Here is a 14377-nt window from a genome sequence, read left to right as displayed (position 1 = left end):
AACCTACTGAGGTTTGTTGGCATCTCTTGTGCTCAAGTGTAGCAGCATGTCTTCACTTTTTGGAAGATTGGGGAAAAGGTATCTGAGAGAGAAACTCCATGAATGCTTTTGAAGCAACTTGTCAGAGTACACATGAGAAGGGCACTCTGGCATCTGTCTTACTTTGCTGTTTTCCCTGAATGGCAGAAGCCAATTTATGAGTGCTTTCAGAGCCTCAAAACCTCATCTTTGCTTCAGAGAGGTCTTGGCGAGTCTCCGGGTCCTAGCATAGGAGGGTCAAGTCTTTCCTCATCATTCTCTCTCCCCTCAACACCTGCTCCTGGATGGGGCTTAGTTTCCTCCCTTGCCATTGGAGGAGTTCCTTGTTGCTTGCTGCTGTGATTCCCGTGCTGAGACAAGACTTCATTTCCTAAGTATCTCTTCCTTCCAAACTTATGTTGCTCCTGTGACTGCTGCCTCCTCACCAACATTTCTCCCACATTATAGTATGCCTGGATAGAACTCTACCTCCACCCACAACTGTAATGTTCTTATAATGGTGTGGGGGGTTTGGAAGGAAATAATTTTAATTTTTTATTTTTTATTTTACAAAACTTTCGTTTATTTAAATTCTGGCTCTTTCCCCATGGATTGCAGGATAAATATTTGTAGCATATTTGAATTGTCTCTGCTGTAAATAGGCAGAGTGTATACTAATGGCACGACTGTTTCTTCATCTGCTAGTAATGCTGGCATCACCCACACTTGCTAAAAATGGAGAGATACCAATATCAACACAAGGAAGGGGTTAGCTTAGTGATAAATCACTAATTAATTTTGTCAGATTTTAAATATTTTGACTCGGTTGAACACTATATGTATATAATGTATACTTGGAGCCAACCTCCTCTTCTCTTCAGTTTTAAACATCTCTCCCCTCCTGTCACCCATACGCCCCAAGGCAGGTTTCCATATGTATTCTATGTCCCTGGTTCCAGGGGGGGAAATGCTTTTAGAGCAGCCTTCAACCATTTAATGCCTTCTGAATATTTTGGACCACAGTTTGCATTGGTCCCAGGCTGCATTTCTACTGGCCCATATGATGGAAGCACTAGCCCAAAACATCTGGAGGACACCAGGTTGGAGAAAACTCTGGGTTATTGTCATTAACTCCACAGTGTGCAAAGTATTTCCATCCATGTGCATATAAAAATAATAAATAAAATAATGATACATGACATGATTGGATTCCCACAGTTACCACATTAAAAAAGTTTATCTCCATCCATTCAGAACTAGGCCTACTATATTCAGATTGGTAAGACACTGAGAAATCATTTTAGAATGTAATGGTTAGCTAAGCAACATTGTTCTATCTTTTTATTCTAATGCTAACTGCAATTCTCCCTTGAATCCCTTGAAACTCTTGAATCTTTAATACATATATTAAATTAGAAATCTAGAGTTGTATAACATAGCTTTACTTAGCAGTTCCTATCCTCCATGCAGCTGTTCTTCCTAATGCTATTGAATTGCTTGAAGGAGAGCTGACTTAGTTATGTCTCTTTCACCTTTATGATACTGTATATTTGAATTAGCCATTTTAGAATATGGATGGTGATAACTCTATGTGTTTAAAATCAGAAAAGGCATCTCACAGTGGTCCTAGTGGTGGAAACAAGAGAGCCTGTTTGTCAGGTACCCTGAGAGGAAATCGGTTGTAAAACAGGGTCAGGACTGCAATACCTCAAGAACCATGAGTGATCACCAAAGTAGAAGAAGACCTCAAGGACCACCTCTCCCCATATGACCCAGATGCTGTGATCATCATCTGAGGCCCTTCTTTGTGTGACTCCTCTGCAAGAGGTCCAGAGGGTGGCAACAAAAGAACAGGCCTTTTCTGTGGTGGCTCCTGGCTTGTGGAATGCTCTCCCTAAGGAGGCTTGCCTGGTGCCGTCATTACATATTTTTAAGCTCCTGGCAAAAGCATTCATCTTCACCCAGGCCTTTAGTTAAAAATGCCATTGTTTTTGTTTGTTACTTTGGTGTGTATTTACAAGTTTTTATATTGTGATCTTCAGATGCAGGGCGGTATAGAAATATAATTAAATAATTAAATAATTAATAATGCCAATTTCATTAAATAGCGACTAAATGAATAAATGCTTAAGCCAAGAAATAACTTAGCATATGAAGTTGAAAGTGTGCAAATGTACCAAATCTTTGAGAAAGAATATTTTGAAGAAGAAGACCAGATGTTCTAGTTTAGATGAGATGTAACATGTAAATTTGTATGTATGAATATACAGTAAATCCTGGGAAAGAATTTACTGAAGAAGCCCAAAATTGTCCATGGGCAAAACAGGGGACAAATGCCGACGCCCTGTCTAATTTTTCTGCGTCACATCTTCAATATTCCATCTGATTGGACTTGCTTTCATCCATTAACATCTGTGCGTATCATCTGACTGGACCTATTTTCATCAATATCTACAGGAGCCTGGCTAAAGACATTTAAAGACTTAAATTGTCCTGTTGTACTAACTTGAATGACTTTTCTGTTTGTGGCTTCTTTGTTTGACTTCTTGCATTGCTCTCTTTTTGATTGGACTACCAATATAGAATTCAATATGTGGAATGGTTTGGTAGATTTGTGTGCGCCGTTTTTGTGCTGCTTATTGTATACTGAAATATCAAGTTTCAGCAACACAGCAAGCTTCCATGTACCGGTAATTTGCTTTATTAGCTGCCTGTGTCATATTAGTAGTTAGTACACTGTTAGACACTTAACATCCAATAGTGGGGCAAAAAATCTAGACCTTGTGTGAGAACAAAGCTAGACTATGCAGAAGTGAAAGCCCACACAGATAAGCTCTTTCATTTTGTGTCAGGATAGGTATCTGTCATCATCATCATCATCATCCTAAAATGCATGCTTGGACATCTGAAACCAGTCCTTCAGATAAGCTGTAGCCAGTCAGTTTTGCATTTTGCATTTTAATTTTGTATCATCTGCTCATTCATTCATTCTCTTCTTCCAGAACCTAACTGATGTGTATATACCTTTGTGACCACTCACTGCTTGAAAAGGATACTTGCTCCTTGGCAGGCGTATAAATAAACTACCATAGAGTCAGAACTTAACCTCCTGCCATCTTAGAAATCTACTGTGGAAGCTTGCTATATTCATTTAATTCATCTGGTCTTTAAACTGAAGGTCTTATTTTAATCAGAAACTGGAAAAAATTGTACTTTCTTAATTCTGCATATTCTGGCAAATGACCATAAAATCAACAAACATACAGGTTGTTTCTGTCTCTTATGAAAAGATCCAAGCTATTTTGAACAACTTAAATATAAAATTGAAAATAATTTTAAAATATCCTGAAGTTTTTATTTAAAAGATTTCCTTTCCAGGATGAACAAAGCCTTGCATGTTTACTGTTCCAAGTGAGTCCATCTGTGTTCAGTAGGGGTCACTCCCAGGTAACCATATATAGGACTGCAGCCTCAGTTATGTTAGCAATTTCCCAAGATATGAAAAGGGAATGTTGTTATTAATAAGATGTTAGTTACATTGATATCCATTCAGGCTTCATAAAATATATAATGAGAACTTGTGACCCCTATTGATGATAATGAAGGTGATTGAGGGAGCAAACAAAGTTAATGAACGATGCAGTTGTTCTTCAGAAGATGTATTGATTGTAGCCTTTTCCGACTATGCACAAGAATCTAGACTGCAGGAGGCTTTGTCACTAATGTTGACAAAAGCAGTATTTCAGCGACAAAAATAACAGTGGGCTAAAAATTGCTCCATAACTTTCCTGTTTATTTGTCCTCAGCAAAATTGGAGGACAATTTGAGGAGGAGTGGGAAATCTTCATAGAAATTTGCAAGGGGGTTATACTCACCCTTTTTTGTATGGCGTGGCCTAAGAGCCTTTAGTTGAACCCTAGGCTATCTACACAGGCTCCAAGCCTATGTAGTGAAAGTCACTCCAGGAAGTGCTCAGACCCTGCATGCATAGAGCCTTACACTGCTCTCTCTCTCTCTCTCTCTCTCTCTCTCTCTCTGTGTGTGTGTGTGTGCATGTGCATGCACGCACTTTAAAAATGTTTTAAGACTGGACCCCTTGGTCCTATCAGGTGAATAACTCTCTTTAGGACCATATTTGGTCTTCTCTTCAATGGCAAAAGAAAAGTGAACCAAAAAGGTTCAGCCCAGCACTAAACAGAACAAAAATTAGCAAATGGTAGCTTTTGTTGTATATTTTTTTTTGCTGTGTTTTCTTATATTTTGTAGTCTGCTCTTAGTGCCATTGATGAGTAAAAAGAGGAGACACATTTTATAACATAACTTACGTTATTTCCTCTTCTACCCACTACTTCATGTTTCATTGCATTATTCAGTTTGGAAGGGACAAGTGCAGAAAATAACCATCATAAATAACACTGTAGTAAACCAGATTTTGTTTCCAGTAATTAACAGATTCATGGCCACTTGCCATATCCGGAATGAAACCACAGCCATCTGTGATACTTCAGTGGGAAAATATCTGCTAAACCTAGTCTATAGCCTTGTTTGTCTATGAAATTTCTTTTCAAGATTTGTCCATGGTATTCTAGTCACAAGTTGTGCTTGAGACCCATTTTACATGTTCCAACCACTTAAATTGTCCACATAGATGCAGCAGTTTACTCCAGTAATTATAAGTATACTTAGTGACATTGTTCAAATAGCATAGGTGCTACCTGCGGAGGAGAATGTGTGTCATTCTGGGGCATGTTCTAGGTTGCATAGTACATTCATTCACCATTGCCATGCAGCTCTGGATCAACAGTAGCAAGCAACCTTTAAGAAAAGCTTCTCCATCATTACTGATCGTAACTGTGGAAACTCAGACAAATTTCCAAAGAACCCCAGAGTTCCTCTGAACACAGTTTGAAGAAAACCATTGACCTTTACCGGACTTACGGTCTGATTCTGCAAAGTGCCTTCTTAAGTCTCTCTAACTGAAATCGATGGGATTTACAAGTACTTAACTTTAACTGGATCATGCCCTTGGTGGGATGACACAATATTTAGATTGGCTAAATCCTACTAACTTAAAAAATACTTAATCATCATCAACTCAGGCCTTTTCTTCAAATTCTAGTACTTAGCAGCCCTTTACTGGAAAATCGTCTCATTGATTTGCACAGCAATATTATAACATTCAGTCTCTCAAAATCGGATTATTCTTTATAGTGTTAAAAGTCATGGCAAGTTGGTCTTCTATTTACAAATGTAATTTAGTCTCATGAGAAAGTAATCTTGTTAAAATATTGTCAGCCTAATTGAAATTGATTTGTGTTTACTAAACATAGTGGTTGCTAATCAAATATCAGGCTTAGAAGCTTTGGAGGTACGTTTGATAGATTCTTGTTAGTCTTATACTGAATGAATCAGTGAGTCAAATCTATTGAGAGATAAATGCAGTAGAGCTTTTTCAAGGCTTAGCAGTTTTTTCTCTCTCTTTCAAAATGGATAAGACTAATGTGTCAATAGTTTGCCTTTTGTGAGATGTTACGCTTTGCGAAAAATGAGATAGTCATGAACTCTGGATTACTTCTGCGTGTATTATTTGTCAATAGCTCACATTTACTTTTCCAGCTGCTTAATTACTTTGCTGTTCTGCCGCTCTATACTACTGAAAACTATATTCACAAAACCATAATTTAAATTTTGTGTTCTGAATATGCATGAAGACAACATTGTCAGTTGAGCCTAAATAAGTCATGCATAGCTTTGATCTGGTACAGTATCTCTCTGTCTTTTGTATTTAGCTGCAAATTTTCTATTTTCCACTATCAACAACATTGATGTGTCTATTTTCTGCATTTTTGTAACATATATTGCTGTTGTATAAGAAAGGGTTGTAGAGGTGGAAGTTCAAAACTCTCTTTAACTAGGAAGTATATTGTATGACCTCAGGCGACTCATTTTCTCTTAGTCTAACCTACTTCAAAGGCTGTGAAAATCATTTACCTCATATACACTGCCATGACTTACTTTGAGGAATGACGGTATACAAATTAAATGAAAAAATTATGGAATAAAGTTTTCAGAATTCAAGATTGTAACAGCCATTCTTCTGTAAACATAATTTTTGTTACCTAGAATAGTATTCAACTTTTACTCAGAGAAGACCCCTTGAAGTTAATACAGTAGTACCCCGGGTTACGCACACCCCGTGTTGTGGATGTTCGAGTTGCGAATGCCTGCAACGCGGAAGTGTTTCCAGAGCGCACACAACCCGTGCGTGACCCCCGGATGCACAGAAGCATTCTGCGCACTTTGCGCATGCACAGAGGCGCTCAAATCGCATTACTTCTGGTTTTTATTTTTTTGTGCGTTCGTGATACGCACGCCTGTGTTACGTACCACGACCCGGAATGGATCGCGTGCATAACCCGGGGTATCACTGTAGTCCTAACAGTCATGTTTTTTCATTTCAATGGTTCTACTCTGAGTAAAAATTGAATACCATAACTAGGTTGGTTTTTTAACGTTTTGATATTCATTAATACTGTATTGCAATTTATGAGCTGCTAAGGTTTAAAAACAATGAAAAGTATTTTAGCATCTTAAAAGGCTGTTTTATTGTGGCACTAACTTACACTGTTACTTTCTTTAGTCTTTAGGTGCTACAAGAATCTTGCAGTGCAAGCCACATCCTCCTTATTCTGGACTGGGGGTGGGTGAGGTTGGATTAGGTGGAAGTGGCCCTCTGCCAAACATTCCCATCTGAGTTGACCATCTGCTGGCCACCACTACCAAACTGATGAAAGCATGAGTTTTTTTACACAGCACTCTGCCTTCGGCCTTGCCAGATGTGCAGGTGGGAGTGCCGTTGAATGGGCTGCCCACTGATTGTAGCCAGTGAAAGGCCCTGAAACGGGATGTTCCAAGGATGGGCTGGGGATGGAATTAAACCAACCCGGAATCGCATGGATCCAAGCCAGTCTCATTGCAATCATGCAACATTATCAGGCCCAATTTGGGCCAGTTCACACTGCCCCTCTCACCTTCTGCTACTGCTTCCATGGATGCAAAGCCCCACTGGAGGAGGAGTTTGGATTGCACCTTTATCCCCCCCCCCCAAAAAAATAGGTTGGAACAGCTATTCTTCTAAAAGTCAATATCTTTAAATACTAATTTAAGAGAGAGAGCTTTTCTTTCAGGGAATAAACCTTGTGGTTTTGCTTCCTGTCAAAAATGCATAATTATTAAAATGTGCCTTAATGTTATTTCACAGAAAACTCTTCTTTACCGACTATGGGAATGTTGCTAAAATTGAGAGATGTGACATGGATGGGATGAACAGAACAAGGATAGTAGTATCTAAAATAGAGCAGCCTACTGCCCTTACTCTAGACCTGATCAGTAAATATGTTTACTGGGTAGATGTCTATCTGGACTCTGTAGAAGTTGTTGACTACCAGGGACACAACAGACACACAATAATCAAAGGACGGCTTGTAAGTACTATGTTTCCATATATACTTACATGTCTGTATGCATGTGTTGTGAATGTTCATAGCTTTAGCTTTTCCTAATGGCAATTATTGTGTCCACTGAAATACTTCACAGAAAGACTGTTTCATATTTTTTAGCAAACAACAACGTAAGCCTATAAGTGAGGCAAGTGTTGGCTGCCTGGCTACTGCTGTATACTAAATTCTGCATGTTTTTTTGAGCATTTATGATGAAAATGTGATTCAATATCAATTCAACATGGACTTCCTGAAATTGCCAGACTCAAGACCCAGAAAGGCAGGTTTTAAATTGTAGTAAACAAAATTGTAGTAGCGTGAGAAATGAGCATGCATAATACACAGCCCAGGTATGTGATGGAAGTAAGTGGCTTTTCATCTCTTGGACCCCATACAGTTTTGCTCCTCAGAGTAATTTCAAATAATCTAATGGTGTGAACTAATTCGCAAAGTGAGCATACAGTGAAGCTCATGTGTTGAGCTCTGCCAAATGCACATCTCCGATAGGCCTCTTGATACAAGGAACCATCAAGCATTAGGAATTGTCCTTGCTTTGGGAAGACTCTGTATTGTACAGTTCTTTGAACCTGTGACAGTTGCAATTTTTGGTCAGCCTATTCAGACCTCCAGTTGTGTGCCTGCTGATTTAAGCTCAGCTTGCATATGAATATATATGATAGCATATGAAAAGCTAATCTAAACAAAATTCAGGGTAGGCTGACAAAAACTACTGCTGTTAACAGACTCAAATGAAATCCATGAGGGAGTATTAGCAGGACACAGTTTTAAATCACAACAGGAATGTCAAAGGATTAGATTTCATTCTACATAAGATTTTTGTATTTGTTGTATCTATCTCATGCATTTGCATTATGCACATCCTCACACTAGTCTCCCAGCAGTAGCACCTTTCGCTTTCTCAGAGACCCTGAGTTTTGGGGTAGATTTTTCAGCAGCAGGTTATCCTAATTTTTGAAAGGGATAGGATTAAGATGATCTACCCCCACCCAAGAGATTTATAGACTCTAACAGAGCTTGAATGTTCTGGGGAATTTTTTTGCCAGCTTCTGCTAAGGCCTTTGTCTTGCTGTGGAATGGCAGTAGAGCTATTTACAACATTGCTCCTAAGCACCCTCTCTGACATTGCAGATCCTGATCAGCTCCCTGGTGTGTTTTTTTGGGGGGGTGAGGGTGGGGGAGAGATAGCTGCAGGCAGTTAAATAAGTCAGATGATGGCTGGAGAGCAGATGGCAGAAATCTCTGAGTATGACTGAACACAGATGTTGTTGTTGTTGTTCAGTCGTTCAGTCTTGTCCGACTCTTCGTGACCCCATGGACCAGAGCACACCAGGCACGCTTATCTTTCACTGCCTCCTGCAGTTTGGCCAAACTCATGCTAGTCGCTTCAAGAACACTGTCCAACCATCTCATCCTCTGCCGTCCCCTTTTCCTTGTGCCCTCCATCTTTCCCAACATCAGGGTCTTTTCTAGCGAGTCTTCTCTTCTCATGAGGTGGCCAAAGTACTGAAGCCTCAACTTCAGGATCTGTCCTTCCAGTGAGCACTCAGGGCTGATTTCTTTAAGGATGGATAAGTTTGATCTTTTTGCAGTCCATGAAACTCTCAAGAGTCTCCTCCAGCACACAAACTTGCCTACCATGTGTCAGTGATAGCAGAAAAAAAATCTTACTTCTCTGCCATTGTTGAGTTTTCAAGTTGAAATAGCAACTTGCAGAGCTTTTCAGGGTGGGAAATAGGCTAGCTAAAGGTAGAGTTGGGGACAACAAAATTTGCAAGGTACTTTGAGGACAAAGTCATTAAGATTTGTTGCAAACTTTATGGTGGTGTAGTTACAGTATCAAGGAGGGTGTCCAGAACACTCTAGTTCTATTGTTTTAGACCCTTTCGGTTGTTGTGGCCTGAAATTGTAGACAAGGAGCTTGAAGGGATGTGGCCTACCTTCTGTGTCCTTGGCCACAGTTTATCATTTGTGAAAGCTGGGCAGAATGGATTGATAGAGTAGTTCCAGGAGGTGATTAATACATCCTTGTGGGAAGGTAGTGATGCTGACTATAGGTGTGCAGGCACCCATTCCTCAGGAAACCATGCTAAGACACAGATGTATAAAAGAACTACTGCTAAGTTACAAATTTTCCTCTTTGGGGCAATGTGATAAAGAGGATGGTGACTGGACAGCTTCAAGCATGCTTGGAACAAATGGATTGTCTGACCTGTTCAGGGTTTGTTTTAGCACTAAAATATTCTTGGTCACCATGGTTGATGACCTAAATCAGTGTTTTTCAACCACTGTTCCGCGGCACACTAGTGTGCCGCGAGGTGTTGCCTGGTGTGCCGTAGGAAAAATTGAAAAATTCAAGAGAATTACTTTATATATAGGCACAGAGTTAAATTTTTTAACATTTTCTAATGGTGGTGTGCCTCGTGATTTTTTTCATGAAACAAGTGTGCCTTTGCCCAAAAAAGGTTGAAAAACACTGACCTAAATTGAGAGAGAGGGACAACATGAGTGTCACTCTGCTGCTTCTGTTGGATCTCTCAACAACTTTTGATACCAACAACCATGGTGCTTCTGCTCTTACCTACAGGGTTACTTCCAGTGAGTAGCATTGGGGGACTTTCACTCAGCCTCCTGGTGCTTGTACTATGAGGTTTCTCAGGGTACCATCTTGTTCCCATGCTTTTTAACATCTATATGAAGCCACTGGGTGGCATCATCCAGGAATTTGTGGTTAACTGTCATCATTATGTGGATGATACCCACTCTCTCGACATGACATCTGAATCAAGTGAGGCTGTGGACTTGTGTCTCCACGTGGTTTATTGGCTCTCATCCCATGTGCTTCTGTCCATATGATTTAGCTGAACATGTCACTCTACCCTGCCTTTAGGAAGTTACACCAGAAGCATGGATCATTCTTGCTTTTGTGTTATTTCCTTCTAATGAACGCCTGATGTAGGCTCAAGTATTTAATATTGGTCACAGTTGGAGGAAGCTTATTGTGCTTGATCTAATCCCTTTGGCATCTGATATGTTCTTACTTACCTAAACCTCTCTGCAACTCTTCTGAGTTAATTTAAAACAAAATTATATTGTGCAAGTAAAAAGAAAACAGAATCCATTTGTGGTTTGAGTCTTAATGAGTTTTTCATTAACAAATATTGACTTTATAAATATGACTCCCATTATTCATTTCTGTGTGTAGCCTTGCATTACCATTTGATTAGGAAAAAATTGATAAGATCAGATAATACTTATATATTTTCTTCCCTCAGGTTAGACATCTTTATGGGCTGACTGTGTTTGAAGACTATTTGTATGCAACAAATTTAGATAACTACAGTGTCATACAAATAAACAGATTTAATGGCACAGATACACAGATGTTAATTAGACTTGAAAATGCTCAAGAGATCCATGTGTACCACACAAGAATCCAACCAACAGGTAAGGCTCTAGCAACTTCATTGCTATCCTTTACTACCTTTGATAAAGGGAACAATGTAGACCTTGGAATCAGGGAAGCAGTTTCACTCTTCATTGTAGGCATGGTTCCGCTGGTATGGGCAATTATTGTGACCCTGCATTCTGTTTGATTCCATTCAATTTCACTTATGCTGGGGAGAAAAGTGATTGGTACCTGAGTGTGGAAACAGTTCCAAAAGGTGGTGTATAGGTAGGGATTGGAATTACATTTGTGCATTCCAATGCACAATTCATTCAAATCAATGGACAGTATCCAACACAGGACATACTTTGTTTTGTGTATTTCCTTTTACATACAGTGCATACATAGTTCTTAAAACAAGGCAATCGGTGGAGTTCCTGTGTATATATCTGAGCCCATGGTGTTGAAAAGTAGAGATTCTGCAATAAAGAGTCAGGTTCTCCACATTCCTAGTTTAACACAGTGTTAAAATTGAAAGAAAATGAACATGTCAGTTTGACATACCATATTTAGAAGATAACGCTATGAGGATGGATGAATCATATGACTACTTTCCTCGAATAATGAGACACAGGGGGCAGAAAACACACCTACAATTATTATTCTAAATTAGTTTCCCATTATTTCCACTAGACAGCTACCAAGACATTAGCTGAACTTAAAATTTTAGTCCAACAGGGTAAGTGGAAAAGTCATTAACAAGAACGGGTTCCATATGAATGTCCACAAGATAACTGTTCCACAGTCACATCATGGAAGGAAAACACTCCTGTCAACCAGGTCCAAAGTCTCCATTAATGCTTCTCTTAAAACTATAAAATTAATGCTAAAAACTAACTCTTAACAACAGTGGAATTCAATGTCACCCTCTTCTGATTATTCCATTATTTTTTGTTCTGTTATTCCCCTAGCTTCTCCTACCTTCCTTGCCATATTTTGATATGATAACATTTTGACTTGCCAATCTCCCGTATTTGGTACCGATGTGCTCTTCCAGTTTTTTGGCAATTAGGAGCCTTGCCACCGTAGTTGCATACATTAGCACGCACCTGTCTTTTCCCTTGATTTCATCCCCTAGCATTCCTAACAGAAAGATCTCAGGGTCTTTTTTAAGAGTACTTAGTTATCTTTTTCAATTCATTATATAATTTTTCCCAAAATTTCTTGATTTCATTATAGTTCCACCATATATGCATAAATGTGCCCAATTCTTTATTACATCTCCAACAGATGCTATTACTTCCTTTATACATTTTTGCCAACTTTGTTGGGGGTCAAATACCATTTGTATTGCATTTTATATATGTTTTTGATTAAATCATAATTCGGGGTAAACCTCATATCTTTTATCCACAATTTCTCCCATTTTTCTAGCATAATCATTTTCCTCAGATCTTGGGCCCATTTAATCATTGTTTCTTTTATTTGTTCCTCTTTTGTATCCCAATCTAATAATTCATACAGATTTTTTATGTATCTACTTCCCCCCCCTATTAATATTTTATCTAATTTGGAAACTTCTTTTTCAAAACTGATTTTATTATCTTTTTGAAACCTTTCATTGATTTGAAAATATTGGAGCCAGACCTTCAAATATGGTTTGACTTCATCATATTCTTTCAATCTGAGCTTACCTTCTACCTCTTCTAATAATATTTTATAGGTTGGCCAAACTCCTTCCAAATTAATTCTTTTCACTGCTATTATTTCTAATGGTGAAATCCACCATGGTATCTTCAGTTTTAATATTCCCTGATATTTTTTTCCAAATCTTATATATGGATTTCCTTACCATATTGTTGGTGAAACTGCTATGAATTTTTAATTTATCGTCTATCAAATATTTATGCCAACCAAAGCTTAGCCCCGCTCCTTCAAGATCCAACACTTCATTATCTTTTAATTCCATCCATTCCTCTTCAGCCACATCAGACCAGCCACGTTTCCATACATTTCCAAATCAGGTAATCCAAACCCACCTCTATCTTTCTTGACTATCATTATTTTATATTTTATTGTTGGTCTTTTTCGGTTCCGAACAAACTTTGACAAATCCCTTTTCCATTCTTTGAAACATTTCGCCCCAACCAGTATTGGCAAGCTTTGAAAAAGAAACATCATTTGTGGCAGGATACACATCTTGATAACAGATATTCTTCCTAATAAGGATAATTTTAATTTTGACCAATTTGCTAATTCTATTTTTATTTTGTTCCATTTTTTCATAATTTTCTTGATATAGATCTATATTTTTGTTGTCATATGGATTCCTAAATACTTCATTTTCTTTTTAATTTCTATTCCTGTTAATAATTGTAATTGTTCTTTTTGTTCTAATTCCATATTTTTGACTAAGATGTTTGGGTTTTTTGTAATTAATCTTAAATCTAGCCAATTTTCCAAATTCCTTTATTGTTTCTAATGCTTTGGGAATACTATTCAATGGATCTTCCTTAGTGATAATTACGTTGTCTGCAAAAGCTCTTGTCTTGCACCTCTTTTTCCTTATCAGAATACCTTTGATGCCTTCATTATTTCTGATGTTGTTCAATAGTACTTCTAATACTATTATAAATAACACTGGCAACAGGGGACACCCCTGCTTTGTGCCCTTAGATATTTTTATATCCTGTGTTGTTCTCCCATTTATGATTAATTTTGCCCTTTGATTTTGATAAATAGTTCTGATTGCTCTTTGAAATTTCCCCCAATACCCAATTCTTCCAATAACGTAGTCATAAACAACCAGAATATGTTGTCAAAAGCCTTTTCGGCATCTATTGCCATAATTGCCGCCTCTTTTCCCCTGTCACTTTCCAAATACTCAAATATATTTAGTATGGTTCTTATGTTATCTTTTATTTGTCTTCCTTTCATAAATCCTGCCTGGTTTTAATTTAGCACCTTATCTTACATACCGTATTTTTGGCTCCATAAGACACACTTTTTTCCTCCTAAAAAGTAAGGGGAAATATCTGTGCGTCTTATGGAGCGAATGGTGGTCCCTGGAGCTGAATTGCCCAGGGGCTAAAAGAGGATCATGCTTTTTATTTTACAAAGAGAAAAGGGGGGTGTTGAAAGGCCCCTGCTCAGCAGCTGATCAGCAAGAGATCAGGAGAGAGACTCCCTTTCAGCCCCGCCCTCTTGCCACGCCCTCCTTTGTTGAATGTGCTACAGAGGGAGGTTGTTTGTTTCCCCAGCAACATGTGACTGGCTCATTAGATTATCTGTCTGGAAACTGTAAAAAAGGCTCCCTTTTCTTTAGAAGCTGCAGAAATGTGAGTTGAACCCCATAAAAATGGGGCTTTTCCTCTTTGCTTTTCCCTCTTTGCAAAAGGAGCTTTGCTTTTCCCCTTTTGCAAAAAAGCTGCAAAACTTTTAGCTGATCCACAAA

General features: G+C 38.4%; 1 protein-coding gene across 1 annotated transcript in view; it reads left to right on the top strand.

Annotated features, from left to right (window-relative positions):
* The window catches only part of LRP1B (LDL receptor related protein 1B), a 754577-nt gene that overhangs the window by 520596 nt on the left and 219604 nt on the right, over positions 1-14377 (top strand). Inside the window, 2 exon segments of the mRNA XM_033164188.1 lie at positions 7280-7502; positions 10811-10982. Coding sequence (XP_033020079.1) covers positions 7280-7502; positions 10811-10982 — 395 coding nt within the window.

Source organism: Lacerta agilis, chromosome 1 (assembly GCF_009819535.1).
Source record: "Lacerta agilis isolate rLacAgi1 chromosome 1, rLacAgi1.pri, whole genome shotgun sequence".
Lineage (NCBI taxonomy): Eukaryota > Metazoa > Chordata > Lepidosauria > Squamata > Lacertidae > Lacerta > Lacerta agilis.
Note: the sequence above shows the minus strand (reverse complement) of the source record. Positions and strands in the feature narration are given on the sequence as shown.